This window comes from Prenolepis imparis, unplaced genomic scaffold (genome assembly GCF_030444845.1).
Source record: "Prenolepis imparis isolate NDT839.2.m4 unplaced genomic scaffold, iyPreImpa1.0 SCAF_612, whole genome shotgun sequence".
NCBI lineage: Eukaryota > Metazoa > Arthropoda > Insecta > Hymenoptera > Formicidae > Prenolepis > Prenolepis imparis.
In genome coordinates this window covers 41-13830 of record NW_028141770.1, presented here as the reverse complement: position 1 = coordinate 13830, position 13790 = coordinate 41, and the positions used below count along the sequence as shown (strand labels likewise).

The following is a 13790-nucleotide window of genomic DNA, read 5'->3' as shown; positions in this document are numbered from 1 at the left end:
CCCATAACTCGGGAACCCGTGGGGCTACGAGGTCGCGCCAAGGCTCGTTGGAAAGGGCTTGAATGCAGCTTTCCAACGAGCCTTGGCGCGACCTTGTAGCTCGACGCATTTCAAGGTTACGGGACCTTGAAGAGGACAAGAGGTCCTAAAATTACGTATCTCGAGAACGGTGAGAGATACGAGGTCCGACCAAAGGACCTTTTTTGTTCCTCGGGTAATCCCGAAGGGGGACTTGGCCCGACCTCGTATCTCTCGCCGTTCTCGAGTTACGGCGACTCGACACTTTTAGCGTCTCGCCTGGTGTAATAATATAATTTTTTCTTCTGTTACAGATTATCATTGCGATATTCTTCATTGTTGCGATATCTGCGATTTACCAGGCTCTCAACACCAGTCTTTTTTAAGACTATCAGTCTTTTTAAAGACTATTACGGCGGCCTTGTTTGGCGACATAGGTAAGTAACCCTTTTTCAAATATATTTATATATATATATATATATTTAATATTGCTGCAAATATATATATATATATATAAATATATATATATGTCAATTAGCTATTTTGACGACATCAAAAAATCAAACATTTTATTGTATACATAAGAGTACATCGACTTCCTGATGTATACATTATGATTTTGTGATAAAATGCACTGGTACATATGTATAAGCAATTAAGTACAGATTGGCTAGTACAGCGACAGTACAAAATTATGTACAACACATTATACTATTTGGCTATTATAACGACACCACTGATTTCTATAAAATGGTTGTTTTAACGACACTCCAAAAATAAGTTAAAAAATTCTTTTGAAAGCAATTATTTATCGCTTATCGCGTCAACTGTGAAAGCGCCATAACGAGTAACTATATATACGTTGTTGAACGCTGCCTTCGTCCTTTCGTCTAGGCCTAATCAGCCATGAGGTGCGAATTGTGTGCAATAGAAGTATGTTAATTCATTTGAGTATATACAGTATTATAGTATTAATTCTACTACCAAATACATTTTATACGATAATATTAAAATTTAATATAAATATGTATACGTTAGTAAAGTTTTATGATGATATTTATTATGTGTGCAAATCTAACCAAATTACGACTAAAAAAAATGTTACAAAAGCTAAATATAGTGATTACCGAAGGTACCTAGCAACTATTTTAGCAAAAAATGGTAAGTTAAATATATGTCTCATATCAATATTTTATATTACTATTATTGCATGTCATTAACATTTATATTACATTACAAATATATACATAAATCCCAGATTGAATAGTAAGCAGTAACGATGCGATTGTTTATGATATAATAAAATATAAACGTAGAAATATATCTACGAATGAAATAAGAAATTGAGAATACATTTTAATGTATTCTCAATTTCTTTTTTTGTTAACAGATATTTCTTCAACATTACAGATAATAAAGATATATTGCAAGATATTAAAAAAAATATTATAACAAATAAACCACATATATTATGCAAAAGAACTAATTTTCTAAAATTTTGTGGTAAGTTTAACTCATATCAATGATGTTTGTAACACTTATTTTATCATATGTATGTAATAATCATGTATTTCTTTTCTCGTAGATATTAATTCGATAAGTCTTATAGATAAAAACAAAGGCATTGATTCTGTGATACTAAAAAAGGAGTCTGTTGCTAAAAAGATTGATATTTCATCAAATACTGGTGAATCTCACATAATAGTTTCTATGGATGAAAGCGATAAAAATAATGAATCTGTGTCAAACAGAAATTGTAATGAGAAGATGACCGATGTTACGTCAAATACTGGTAAATGTGCACATTTCCAATTATTTAATTTAGCTCATATCAATGATGTTTGTAATACTTATTTTATATATCATATGTATGCAATAATCATCTGTATTTTTTCTCTCGTAGATATTAATTCGATAAGTCTTATAGATAAAAACAAAGGCAATGAGGCTGTGATACTAAACAAGGAGTCTATTACTAAAAAGAATGATGTTTCATTAAATACTGGTGAATCTCGCATAATAATGTCTATGCATAAAAGCGATAAAAATATTGAATCTGTGTCAAACAGAAATTGTAATGAGGAGATGACCGATGTTACATCAAATACTGGTAAATGTGCACATTTCCAATTATTTAGTTTAACTCATATCAATGATGTTTGTAATACTTATTTTATAAATCATATGTATGCAATAATCATCTGTATTTTTTCTCTCGTAGATATTAATTCGATAAGTCTTACAGATAAAAACAAAGGCAATGATTCTGTGATACTAAACAAAGAGTCTACTACTAAAAAGATTGATGATTCATTAAATATCGGTGAATCTCGCATAATAATGTCTATAAATGAAATAAGCGATAAAAATAATAAATCTGTGCCAAACAAAGATTATAATAAGAAGATGACCGGTGTTACATCAAATACTGGTAAATGTGCACATTTCTAATTATTTAGTTTAACTCATATCGATGTTGTTTGTAATACTTATTTTATCATATGTATGCGATAATTATGTATTTCTTCTCTCGTAGATATTAATTTGATAAGTTTTATGGATAAAAACAAAGGCAATGAGTCTGTGATATTAAACAAGGAGTCTATTACTAAAAAGAATGATGTTTTATTAAATACCGGTGAATCTCGCATAATAATGTCTATGCATAAAAGCGATAAAAATATTGAATCTGTGTCAAACAGAAATTGTAATGAGGAGATGACCGATGTTGCATCAAATACTGGTAAATGTGCACATTTCTAATTATTTAGTTTAACTCATATCGATGTTGTTTGTAATACTTATTTTATCATATGTATGCGATAATTATGTATTTCTTCTCTCGTAGATATTAATTTGATAAGTTTTATGGATAAAAACAAAGGCAATGAGTCTGTGATATTAAGGGGGGAACCTCGTGTAAAATTTTTTTTTTGGCATTTTTTTTTATGGCTTGAAAAATTCATATACCATCTGAAGAATATATTTCCAAAGTTTCAAAACCTAAATCAAATCCAAAAGGTCCCTAAGAAGTCATTAAAGTGATGCGCTCTAATGGTATTTTGGCGATTTGCCGTTATTAATAATATGCGGGTCTCGAATGCGCAATTAATGTCCGGAGGTGAAATAAATCAATAACGTCCGAGTTAAAATTAACGTGGTCTTTAATCGTGAATAAGATGTACAAGTTGAATAAAATGTACACGTCTTATTTCTTTAAGCCGAATAATGAGAGTCATCGCCCTCTCGTCCTCTGCCGCTCTCTGTCTTATTTTTCTCGATCTCGAATATTCTATTTTCTTTTCGGCTATGTTTTTGTCTATCATAAATTATCTATAACCTTGCCCGTTGTTTATTATTGGCTTTGTTATTTTAATTCAACGGTCACTAATTCTTTAATTATCGCTTCTGTTTTATATTATTTGCAAAAATGATGCGTAAAGTTATAAAGGATGATCCAAATCGTCGTCCTAACCGGTCTCGTCGTCGGCGATTTAAAGGCAATCAGTTTTCGAATGTATCGAACGTGGAAGTCGATGAGGAGATGAGCAAGGAAACTAGTGCGTCTGCAAAGAAGTTGAAGGCGTCAGTGGAAGATGTTATTGTAAACCCTAGTATGTGTTATAAAATTATTGAATTTATCAGCGTTTTTTCTGCTCTCGCTGATTTACTTGTCTGTAAAGTGTGCAAGCAAAAAGTGAAATTTGGACAATCTGGCGAAAGAGGTCTTGGTTTTAAAATTTCAGTGCAGTGTAGATGCGGAACTTCCCTCATCCAATCAGGACCGTTTATTCACAACGCTTTTGAAATAAATAGACGTGTTGTTTTTGCCATGCGTTTACTCGGTGTCGCTCGAGAAGGTATAAATATTTTTTGTGGTATTATGGACTTAGGCAGTGGATTATCTATACAAGCTTACGATCTTATTATAAAGCATGTACATTCGTCTGTCAAAAAAATTTTTGCTTTGAGTTGCAAAAATGCAGTAGAAGAGGAGAAAAGTAATAATGAGAAGAATGAAAAGCCGTTACTAAATTTCACGGTAAGCGGTGACGGATCGTGGAAAAAGCGCGGGTTCTCTTCTCTCTATGGCGTGACGACTCTTATCGCTCACTATTCGGGTAAAGTGATTGATTTAATCGTAAAAAGCAGCTACTGTCAAGCATGTACCTATTTTCGGCACCACGCTGACGATGATCAGAGTGCAGAGCATCTAGAAAATTGTGCCATAACTCATAAAGGATCTGCAGGTAAAATGGAGGTCGAAGCTGTCCTTGAAATGTTTCGTCGTTCTGAGAAATATTATGGTGTACGTTATACTAATTACGTCGGAGATGGTGACGCAAAAACTTTTAAGGCTATTCTAGATGCTAAGCCGTATGAAGATGTTGAAGTGATAAAAAGTGAATGCGTAGGTCACGTGGAAAAGAGGATGGGGAGCCGCCTTAGAAATATTAAAAAAACCGCTAAGCTTGGTGGAAAAGGAAAGCTTACCGATGCTTTAATTAAAAAATTGACAAAATATTATGGTCTAGCCATTCGTAGGAATGCACACTCAAAAGAAAATATGAAAAAGGAAATAATGGCCACTTATTACCATCTATCTTCGACGGATAAACAGCCGCAGCATCACTTTTGTCCTACTGGCGCCGACTCGTGGTGTGCATCCAAAACCACTGCACAAAGATGTACAAAAGCACATTTTGCCGATTTACGAAGATTTGTCTCGGGATGACTTGTTGGAACGGTGTGTGGGTGGCTTCACACAGAATGCAAACGAATCTTTCAATGCAACTGTGTGGCGTTTGGCTCCGAAGCATTTGAACTGCGGTTTAAAAATAATCGAAATTGCTGCTTACTTGGCCGGAGGTATGTTCAACGACGGATATATGTTTGTATTGAGAGTTATGAACAATCTTGAACTGGAAATTGGCCCAGAGTGCAAAAAATTTGCTGACACTTATGATAAGAATCGAATAAAGAGACAAGATCGACGATCACAAGAAGCGACAAAAGAGGCCAGGACTGCTCGAAAAGAGAAAAATGCAGCACAATTAGATGTTTTTCTAGAAGAGGAAGGATTACTTTACGGCCCTGGCATCGCAGATTAAGCCTAGGTAAATATAAGTCACTCTAAACTTAACTTTTTGGTAGCGAAAACTTTAAACGCGTTTTTCTCAAAACGCTTTTTTTTTCGCGCCGGACAATATAACTCAAAAAGTTAATGGCCGATTAACTTGAAATTTTGTATAGATATTTGTGTATGTATTGTATACTTCATGAACCTAAAAATATATTAAAATTGTTATAATAAATATTGTTTTTAACAATTTGTTTAAAAAAAAAAAATTATATATATTTTTTTTTTGTTTTCAATTTTTCATTTTTTTGTTTTTTTTGCTAAATTTAGGTTCATGAAGTACAAAATAATTTATTTTAATGAAAAAAATTTAATTCGTTGATTTCAGACAATTACAAAGACCTGAGCGTTGTCCGGCGCAAACTCGAGAAGCCAACTTCAAGCAGCTGTAGCGCCGCCATTTTGTTTTTTTTTTACAACAAAAAAATTTTTTCTTGTAGATTTAAACTTAAATATTACAATGTATTTTATTTGAATTCAATAAATACTCCAACTTTTTTGTAATAAAATCTTTAAAAAAGTGCTGTTTACACGAGGTTCCCCCCTTAAACAAGGAGTCTATTACTAAAAAGAATGATGTTTTATTAAATACCGGTGAATCTCGCATAATAATGTCTATGCATAAAAGCGATAAAAATATTGAATCTGTGTCAAACAGAAATTGTAATGAGGAGATGACCGATGTTGCATCAAATACTGGTAAATGTGCACATTTCTAATTATTTAGTTTAACTCATATCGATGTTGTTTGTAATACTTATTTTATCATATGTATGCGATAATTATGTATTTCTTCTCTCGTAGATATTAATTTGATAAGTTTTATGGATAAAAACAAAGGCAATGAGTCTGTGATATTAAACAAGGAGTCTATTACTAAAAAGAATGATGTTTTATTAAATACCGGTGAATCTCGCATAATAATGTCTATGCATAAAAGCGATAAAAATATTGAATCTGTGTCAAACAGAAATTGTAATGAGGAGATGACCGATGTTGCATCAAATACTGGTAAATGTGCACATTTCCAATTATTTAGTTTAGCTCATATTAATGATATTTGTAATACTTATTTTATATATCATATGTATGCAATAATCATCTGTATTTCTTCTCTCGTAGATATTAATTCGATAAGTCTTATAGATAAAAACAAAGGCATTGATTCTGTGATACTAAAAAAGGAGTCTGTTGCTAAAAAGATTGATGTTTCATCAAATACTGATGAATCTCACATAATAGTTTCTATGGATGAAAGCGATAAAAATAATGAATCTGTGTCAAACAGAGATTGTAATGAGGAGATGACCAATGTTACATCAAATACTGGTAAATGTGCGAGAGAAGAAATTACCGTGATTATTGATAACTGTGATTATCAATAGAGTACAGATCTCTCAGCAAATTTTGGTAAGTTTCGATAATGTTATCAACTATATTTCTAAGCGCTATTTTATCATCTGTATGAAATAATATTTTTTCTTATATATATTGTTTTAGATATTGGCACAATAATCTTTACAAATCAAAATGAGACCATTGAAACTGTCATGCCGAATAACTTTTTCATGAATGATAATATTGAAACAGCAGACGCAAATATTTCTTTATCTGGTATGCATTATTGTTAAAATTAAATTTTAAATATTGTTTCATATTTTTACATTTTAAATAATATGCAATGTTTTATTGCATTGTTGAATAAATGTATTTGTCCGTTTGTCTAATCTTATGTTTTGTTTGCAGATTCACTTAATGGATCTGTTATAATCAATAAGGAGTGTGTTAAGAGATTAAGTTTTAACATGACTGGTATGTAGAAATTGAATTATTTTTATATAAAAATATAAACTCATAAACAAATATAAATATACACTAACTATAAAAAAATAAGGAATAAATGCAATAAAAAAATATATATATATATATATGCATATATAAGCATGTCCAGTGTTTGCTGTTATCTGAATAAAATTATATAGATGATCATCTAGATGAAACTTTGGCGTCATCTTATCTTTATATAGATATAGATAATAAAAATATGTATTATGTATATCTGCATCATAGATGAGAAAAACTATTATTTTTACTAAATTATCTTGAATAATTTTCAGATAATTTTGATTTAGAATCATAGCACATAAAAATACTTAAATAGTAGAACTTAAGCAATAAGTCATAAAAATTTATAAGTAGAAATATAAATACATATATTTTTATATCCTTTTTATAATTTACATTTTTTTAAACTATGTTTATATAAGCAGTCTTAAAAATTATTATCTAGAAAATTATCTAGATGAATTGCCATATAATTTTACCTTTTATTTAGATACATATATTTAAAACAAAATTATCATTTTATCTAAAATTAATTTAAATATTTTTATCTCATCTTTATCTAGCTAATTTTAAAATCATCTAAGCACAACACTGAGCATATCACAAAAGTAATAGAAAACCACTTAAATTAAAATATAAACATTAATGTTTATGTATATTTATATTTTTTAGAGATAAAAGATTGTATCTCCAGTTATATAAATTTAGAGAAAACAGGTTTTATAGTTTCAAATACACATAAGAAATGATAAAATTTTAGACAAAATAAAAATAAATATGATAATACAGTAATACAATTTAAGTTTTTATTAAGTATTTATAAACTGACATTTTAAGATTTGTTTAAAGTATAATCTTGTAAACACGGATTATTTTAGATATTATTTACTAATCTATTTTTATATCTTCAATAAATCATACAGAAACTGATGCAGGACGTGTAAGTGTGTTATCTCCTTGCCGAGATGATATGCCTGATCCAGAAATTGTTGATGTGCCAGTGTCTTATAGTATGTAGTTTTGTTTTCTTTTTCTTTATAAATTAATAAATCTCACAATATTATATGTGTAATATATGATATATATATTAATGGACATAATTCTTATAACATTGACGTTGCTACTGTTTTACATCAAGCTTGTTATTATTTTCATATAACGTACAAGCTGCGATTGCAACTTCATGCAAAAAGCGCAATAGTTTTGTTTCATTAATTTTATCTTAAGCTTTTAGTGATTTTAATTATAAAGACTAATTATAAATTTATACTTTTGCAAGATTAATTATAAATTTAAACTTTTACAAGACTAATTATAAATTTAAGTAATGTAATTCATGCAATATTGTGCTCTGTATATTTGAAATACATTAAAATTAAGATAAATCAATTTTATTATCTCTACTTTGAACATTATTTTTTATCTTTTGGTAATATATACATTGACATACAAATATTGTGTGCTTTAATTTTTCAATGATATGGGAGTTGTGTCCTTTGTTCATAGTTATATAATTTCTTTGTTTTTCTTTGATACTAGATAATGATAAGGACGAAAGTGATGATGAAGAATATATACCTTCAGAACACAGTTCTTTATATAGCAAATCTCCTCAAAAGCAAGTGCCAATTGTTAACAGAAGTATTTCATCCACTTCCAGTTTTGATACATCAAGTACAAATGTTGTTGGTACATCAGCATGTAACGATGAAGCTATGTATGTTCAAAAGTCTAATTTAAAATCAAAACAAAATTATTGCACTTTTTGTATGAAGTTGCAATCACAGCTTGCACGACATTTGGAAACAGTACACTCTAACGAGCCTGATGTAAAAAAATTTGCCATTCTGCCTAGAAAAAACCCAGAAAGGAAGAAAATAATAGAGACTATTCGAAAAATGGGTAATTTTAAATTTAACACCAACTCAGAATTTAATACTGGGCAATTAATTGTATGCAGACGTCCAAATGAGAAATCTAATAAGACTGCTAAAGATTTTGTTGTTTGCGTAAAATGTAAAGGATTTTTCGCAAAAAGCACAATACGTCATCATGCTCGAGCTTGTCTTAAGAAAGATTTTCGAAAAAATAAAAATATTATGATTATGGGAAGAAAAATCACTGGTAGAATACATTCAATAGCAAGTGAGTGTTTAAGGAAAACAGTGTTTCCTGTTATGCGAGAAGATGATGTAACACGTATTGTGAGATATGACAAATTATTGATTATATATGCGAATAAGTTGTGTGTTAAATATAAATCCCAACATCAGCATGATATGATTCGTGCACGATTGCGTCTACTAGGCCGTTTTCTTATAGCGTTAAAAGAGATAAATACGAATATAGAAGATTTTCAGTCGCTGTATCATCCACAAATATATGACGACTGTATTTCAGCAATTAATATAGTTGCAGGATATGACAATGAAGAACAACTTTATAAAACTCCTGCAGTAGCGGCTAACTTGTCAACACTTATTAAGCATATAGGAAATCTTCTCATTATGGAATGCATCAAGACTCAAGATGAAGAGAAGAAAAAATTAGTTAAAGACTTTTTAAAACTGTTAGTTGTGGATATAGGTACGAGTGTCAACAAAACAGTTATTGAAACGCAGTCCGCACATAAAAGGCACAAGAAAATAAATCTCCCGTCATTGGAAGATATTAAAAAATTACACACACATTTGGCAAAAATGAGAACTGAAGCATATGCAGCATTAAAAGAGTCCTTTTCATATGAGAAATGGATTTCTTTAGCAGAAGTAACATTAACTTCAACACATGTCTTTAATAGACGACGAGCAGGAGAAATTGAGCGAGCACTGATAGAAGATTTTGAAAATTATGAAAAAGTAAATAAAAATATGTACAGTGATATTTATAAATCATTATCGATGGAAGATAGAAAAATTGCAGAGAAATATGTTCGATTTTGCATCAGAGGAAAACTGGGACGCACAGTGCCTGTTTTATTGTCAAATGAGTTATTTGATTGCATCACTTTAATCTTGAAATATCGTGAAGAAGCTAATGTACCAAAGAAAAACCCTTATATTTTTGGACTACCTGCTGTCGACAAAGATAGACACCGATACCTGAGAGCCTGTGTTTTAATGCGTACATTTGCCGAACAATGTAACGCAAGTCAATCAACTACTTTACGCGGTACAACATTAAGAAAACATATTGCAACACACTGCATTCAATTTAATCTGAATGATACTGATGTTTCCGATCTTGCCACCTTTATGGGTCATGCTGATAAAATACACAGAGATCATTACAGGCAACCAATAGCAAGCAGAGATATACTGAAAATCTCCCGCTACTTAGAAGCAGTATCAGAAGGAAATGCACAAAATACGAATAATAAATCGATATCGGACAGTGATTCTGAAATAGAAGATAACTTAGTTGAAGTTAACAATAATAGTGATGAGAGAAGTAATGTTATTTGCTTAAATCATTATGTAAAACATAGAATTTATAATATTAAGATTTACATTATTTACATTTTTAATTAGTTTTATGTTGTTTTGATGCTTATTTATTTTACATTAAAGTATTCTTTTTGTATATTATTTTGATATCGTAATGATATCATGATAATAAAACGAGCATTACAATATTATAATTTCTATATTGTAATTTCGTAAATGTTTTAATAACTGCTGTTTATTATAGATATTTCATTATGTGAGACATCAAATCATTTCAAAAATTCTGACAAGCAAACGGATGAACAAGGTGGAAAACGGAAACGTAGTAGTAAGTAATTTTTCATATCTGCTTTCAATCAATAACTGTACGAATTACAATAATATACAGTTTCTTTTATTATGTCAATTTGTTCTTAAAAATGATACTCATTTACATATTTGTAATATAACTCTTAAAAGTTACCTATTTAATTAGTGCCTGCAAGTAATTATATTTTGTCATTCCTTTTTTATTACCGAAATACAGAACTTAGTTTTGTTTACATAATCTATAACATTTGCCAATATTTATACTAAAACTATTTATAATTGCGAAAATTAAAAGTAAATAAGTAAAATAAAATAGCATTTCTATTTAAATAATTTATTATCGTTGAATATGGGATATAGGAATGATCATAGCAATCAACGTATTATTTTTATGTCAAAGTCGAGAACAAATAGTATAGTTATTTCGTTAAATTATTTGTATAATATTCTCTATGCTCCTCTAGCATCTCCTTATGGACAAACAAAAAGAGTACGATGGACAGAATTTGAGAAAAAAGCAGCTCTTTCTGCGTTTGCACAACATATGGAAAATAATACATTGCCGTCTCTAAAAGAGATTCAAGAAGTAAAGAAAAAATATATTTCTCTGGCTCGTCGTACATCGCCGCAAATCAAAACGTGGTTGCATAATAAGCAGAAAACCTGAAACAACAATAGTGGAAGAGTTTGCAATTTCGTACAAAACATTTTATTAACGCCTGTAAAGAAATTCTGATTTTTTTTAAAACAATATAAAACGTTTTCATATCACTTAAATTTTAAATTTTTTAATTAAAATTTATATAATTTAATACTTTATATAATATATATATATAATTTTAAATTAATTTTATATGTACTATACACGGTATAACTCTGATTCAATATCTTTTTTTTGTTTTTGTACACCTGTACATTGAGATATGCTAATATATAGATGTGTGCGTTAGTTCGTTAATGTTATAGATGTTCATAAGTAAATCTTATTCTATCTTTTGGTTTCAATTTAACTACCTCATTCTAGAAGGACCTTGTGAAGGCGTAGTTACTATAGTACAATATCTCGTATATTATATTATATTAATTAATTTATCACATGTTCTTTATGATTTATATTATTGCTAAATTTTAAGGATTAAAGTTTAACTTTAAGGATGTTGCGAATTTAGTCAAACATGATTGATGTATCAAGGTCCTATTACTTTTGCTGAAATCGAGAATATTAAGTTTTCTTATTTATAACTAGAGAAAAAGATATCAAATTTTGTGTTGTCATAAAAATAAATAAGTAAACATGATTAATGTATCAAGGTTCTCTTATTTTTGCTGAAATCGAGAATATTAAGTTTCCTTATTTATAACTAGAGAAAAGATATCAAATTTTGTGTTGTCATAAAAATGAATAAGTAATTACTTAAAATAAGTTCTACATACATTGTGAGCAATGATTTTAATTACCATTCTGTTGTATAATTATCATTTTCTGTTGTATTACTATATTTATTACATTTTTTACTTGTTTCTTTATATGATTAGAGGTATTACAAACACATCTTAATAATATTTTCAGATTATTATAATTGAAAATTTTATATTACACTATATTAATACGTATAATTAAGATTATTATGTATTTCTTAATCTTTAGCACCGTAATTTTGTCATTTTAATGTACACAATACACATGTTTCTTTTGAATCTAATTGGAATTGTGAACACCTACACATATTTTTCACAAATTCAATATCTATGTAAAATTTCTATGAAAAACCATTCAAGAAAACAAAAAATGTATATTATTATCTTACATCACATATCATTATGAAATACTACATGAATATAACCTCTTTAATAAAAGATATTGAGTAATATATATAACATTCAGTTTCATTATTTTCATCTTTACATATTTATACATTATCTTTCCCTTCATGTATTTACTATGAAATACATATGAGATTTCCATATAAAAAATCTGTTACAGTTAGATACATATTATTTTGTTCTCTCCCTGCACCATCTTAAGAAATAAGTATAATAATCTCTTTCGCGCGGACGCCGAATTGAGATAGATTTCATGTTAAATTCGGCAGCGTTAATGTTAAATTACATGTTAATGTTCAAATAAATACGTCGGCAAATTGCAAATAATAAAGGCTCCACGCTGTTTATAAAACAATCTAGTAGCATAAATCGTGCGTGCATGATCGTATTCGTCGTTCTCTCGAATAAATCATAAATGGAATTATTATAAATATATAATATTGTATGTAAATGCAGAATGTCCTATACACGACACGTGACATTGTCATCATTTTCATATCATTTTCATATCGCCGAAAAAACGAAAGTAATAATACTTTTTCGGCGCGATATCATATACGTCGCGTGTCTTTCGTCGCTCATCACTCAAAGCGTGCGGTCTACCGCTTTCGAGCGGCGAGCGATTAGAGACGCGCGACATATAATACACGCCCGAAAAAGTAATTATCAATTTGTTTTTCCGGCGGTAGAAAAATGATGGTGAGAATTATGACGATGTCGCGTGTCGCGTGTAGGACACGCTGCATATATATATACAACAATGTATATTTACAATGATTTCATTCTAGATTTAGTAAAGAGAACGATGAATACGCTCATATACGTACGATTTTATGATACTAGATTGTTTTATATCAACCGTGGATCCCTTTATCATTGCAACTTGTCGACGTATTTGTTTCAACGATCATGTAGTTTAACATTAATATTGCCTAATTTAACATGAAATCTATCACAATTTCGGTGTACGTGTGAAAGAGAGAGAGAGAGAGAGAGAGAGAGAGAGAGAGAGAGAGAGAGGAAATAGATAAACGGAGAAAGGTAAGTATGTATAAATTAATCAATATAGTACTTTTTGATTCGCGGATGATGCGTATAAATAAGCGACAGAAAATCTGTAACTCCGGCATTTTATAGATTTTCTGTCGCTTTATACGCCATCATCTGTGAATCAAAAATTACCATAGATTAAATTATATATACATATA

The 13790-nt window shown here is 29.6% G+C and overlaps 3 protein-coding genes and 1 pseudogene across 3 annotated transcripts; all 4 read left to right on the top strand.

The window, feature by feature from the left end:
- Window positions 1–643: 643 nt before the first annotated feature.
- On the top strand, window positions 644–3063 carry LOC145948723 (uncharacterized). The gene is made up of 8 exons (XM_083058324.1): window positions 644–1179; window positions 1429–1521; window positions 1604–1810; window positions 1922–2128; window positions 2240–2449; window positions 2555–2761; window positions 2867–2937; window positions 3040–3063. Exons 1-8 carry the CDS (start codon window positions 954–956, stop codon window positions 3061–3063), a joined length of 1245 nt encoding a protein of 414 aa, XP_082914450.1. The 5' UTR covers window positions 644–953.
- A 166-nt stretch (window positions 3064–3229) lies between these two features.
- LOC145948720 (uncharacterized) lies at window positions 3230–5537 on the top strand (annotated as a pseudogene).
- Window positions 5538–5711: 174 nt separating this feature from the next.
- Window positions 5712–6944, top strand: LOC145948721 (uncharacterized). The gene is made up of 5 exons (XM_083058322.1): window positions 5712–5857; window positions 5963–6169; window positions 6281–6568; window positions 6659–6772; window positions 6905–6944. Exons 1-3 carry the CDS (start codon window positions 5770–5772, stop codon window positions 6541–6543), a joined length of 558 nt encoding a protein of 185 aa, XP_082914448.1. The 5' UTR covers window positions 5712–5769; the 3' UTR covers window positions 6544–6568; window positions 6659–6772; window positions 6905–6944.
- Window positions 6945–6953: 9 nt separating this feature from the next.
- Window positions 6954–11571, top strand: LOC145948722 (uncharacterized). The gene is made up of 5 exons (XM_083058323.1): window positions 6954–6970; window positions 7927–8013; window positions 8543–10453; window positions 10694–10777; window positions 11223–11571. The coding sequence occupies exons 1-5, from the start codon at window positions 6964–6966 to the stop codon at window positions 11423–11425; spliced, it is 2292 nt and encodes a 763-aa protein (XP_082914449.1). The 5' UTR covers window positions 6954–6963; the 3' UTR covers window positions 11426–11571.
- The last annotated feature ends 2219 nt before the right edge of the window (window positions 11572–13790 follow it).

What these genes read in the sequence shown, in the direction of transcription:
- LOC145948723 (XM_083058324.1), top strand. Translation starts at nt 954, where the DNA reads ATGTTAATTCATTTGAGTATATACAGTATTATAGTATTAATTCTACTA. An exon ending in CGATGTTACGTCAAATACTG is followed by an intron (nt 1,811 to 1,921) that starts GTAAATGTGCAC and finishes TTTCTCTCGTAG; the next exon opens with ATATTAATTCGATAAGTCTT. An exon ending in TATTAAGGGGGGAACCTCGT is followed by an intron (nt 2,938 to 3,039) that starts GTAAAATTTTTT and finishes CAAATCCAAAAG; the next exon opens with GTCCCTAAGAAGTCATTAAA.
- LOC145948721 (XM_083058322.1), top strand. Translation starts at nt 5,770, where the DNA reads ATGTCTATGCATAAAAGCGATAAAAATATTGAATCTGTGTCAAACAGA. An exon ending in CGATGTTGCATCAAATACTG is followed by an intron (nt 5,858 to 5,962) that starts GTAAATGTGCAC and finishes CTTCTCTCGTAG; the next exon opens with ATATTAATTTGATAAGTTTT. An exon ending in CGATGTTGCATCAAATACTG is followed by an intron (nt 6,170 to 6,280) that starts GTAAATGTGCAC and finishes CTTCTCTCGTAG; the next exon opens with ATATTAATTCGATAAGTCTT.
- LOC145948722 (XM_083058323.1), top strand. An exon ending in CAATAATAGTGATGAGAGAA is followed by an intron (nt 10,454 to 10,693) that starts GTAATGTTATTT and finishes TGTTTATTATAG; the next exon opens with ATATTTCATTATGTGAGACA. An exon ending in TGGAAAACGGAAACGTAGTA is followed by an intron (nt 10,778 to 11,222) that starts GTAAGTAATTTT and finishes ATGCTCCTCTAG; the next exon opens with CATCTCCTTATGGACAAACA.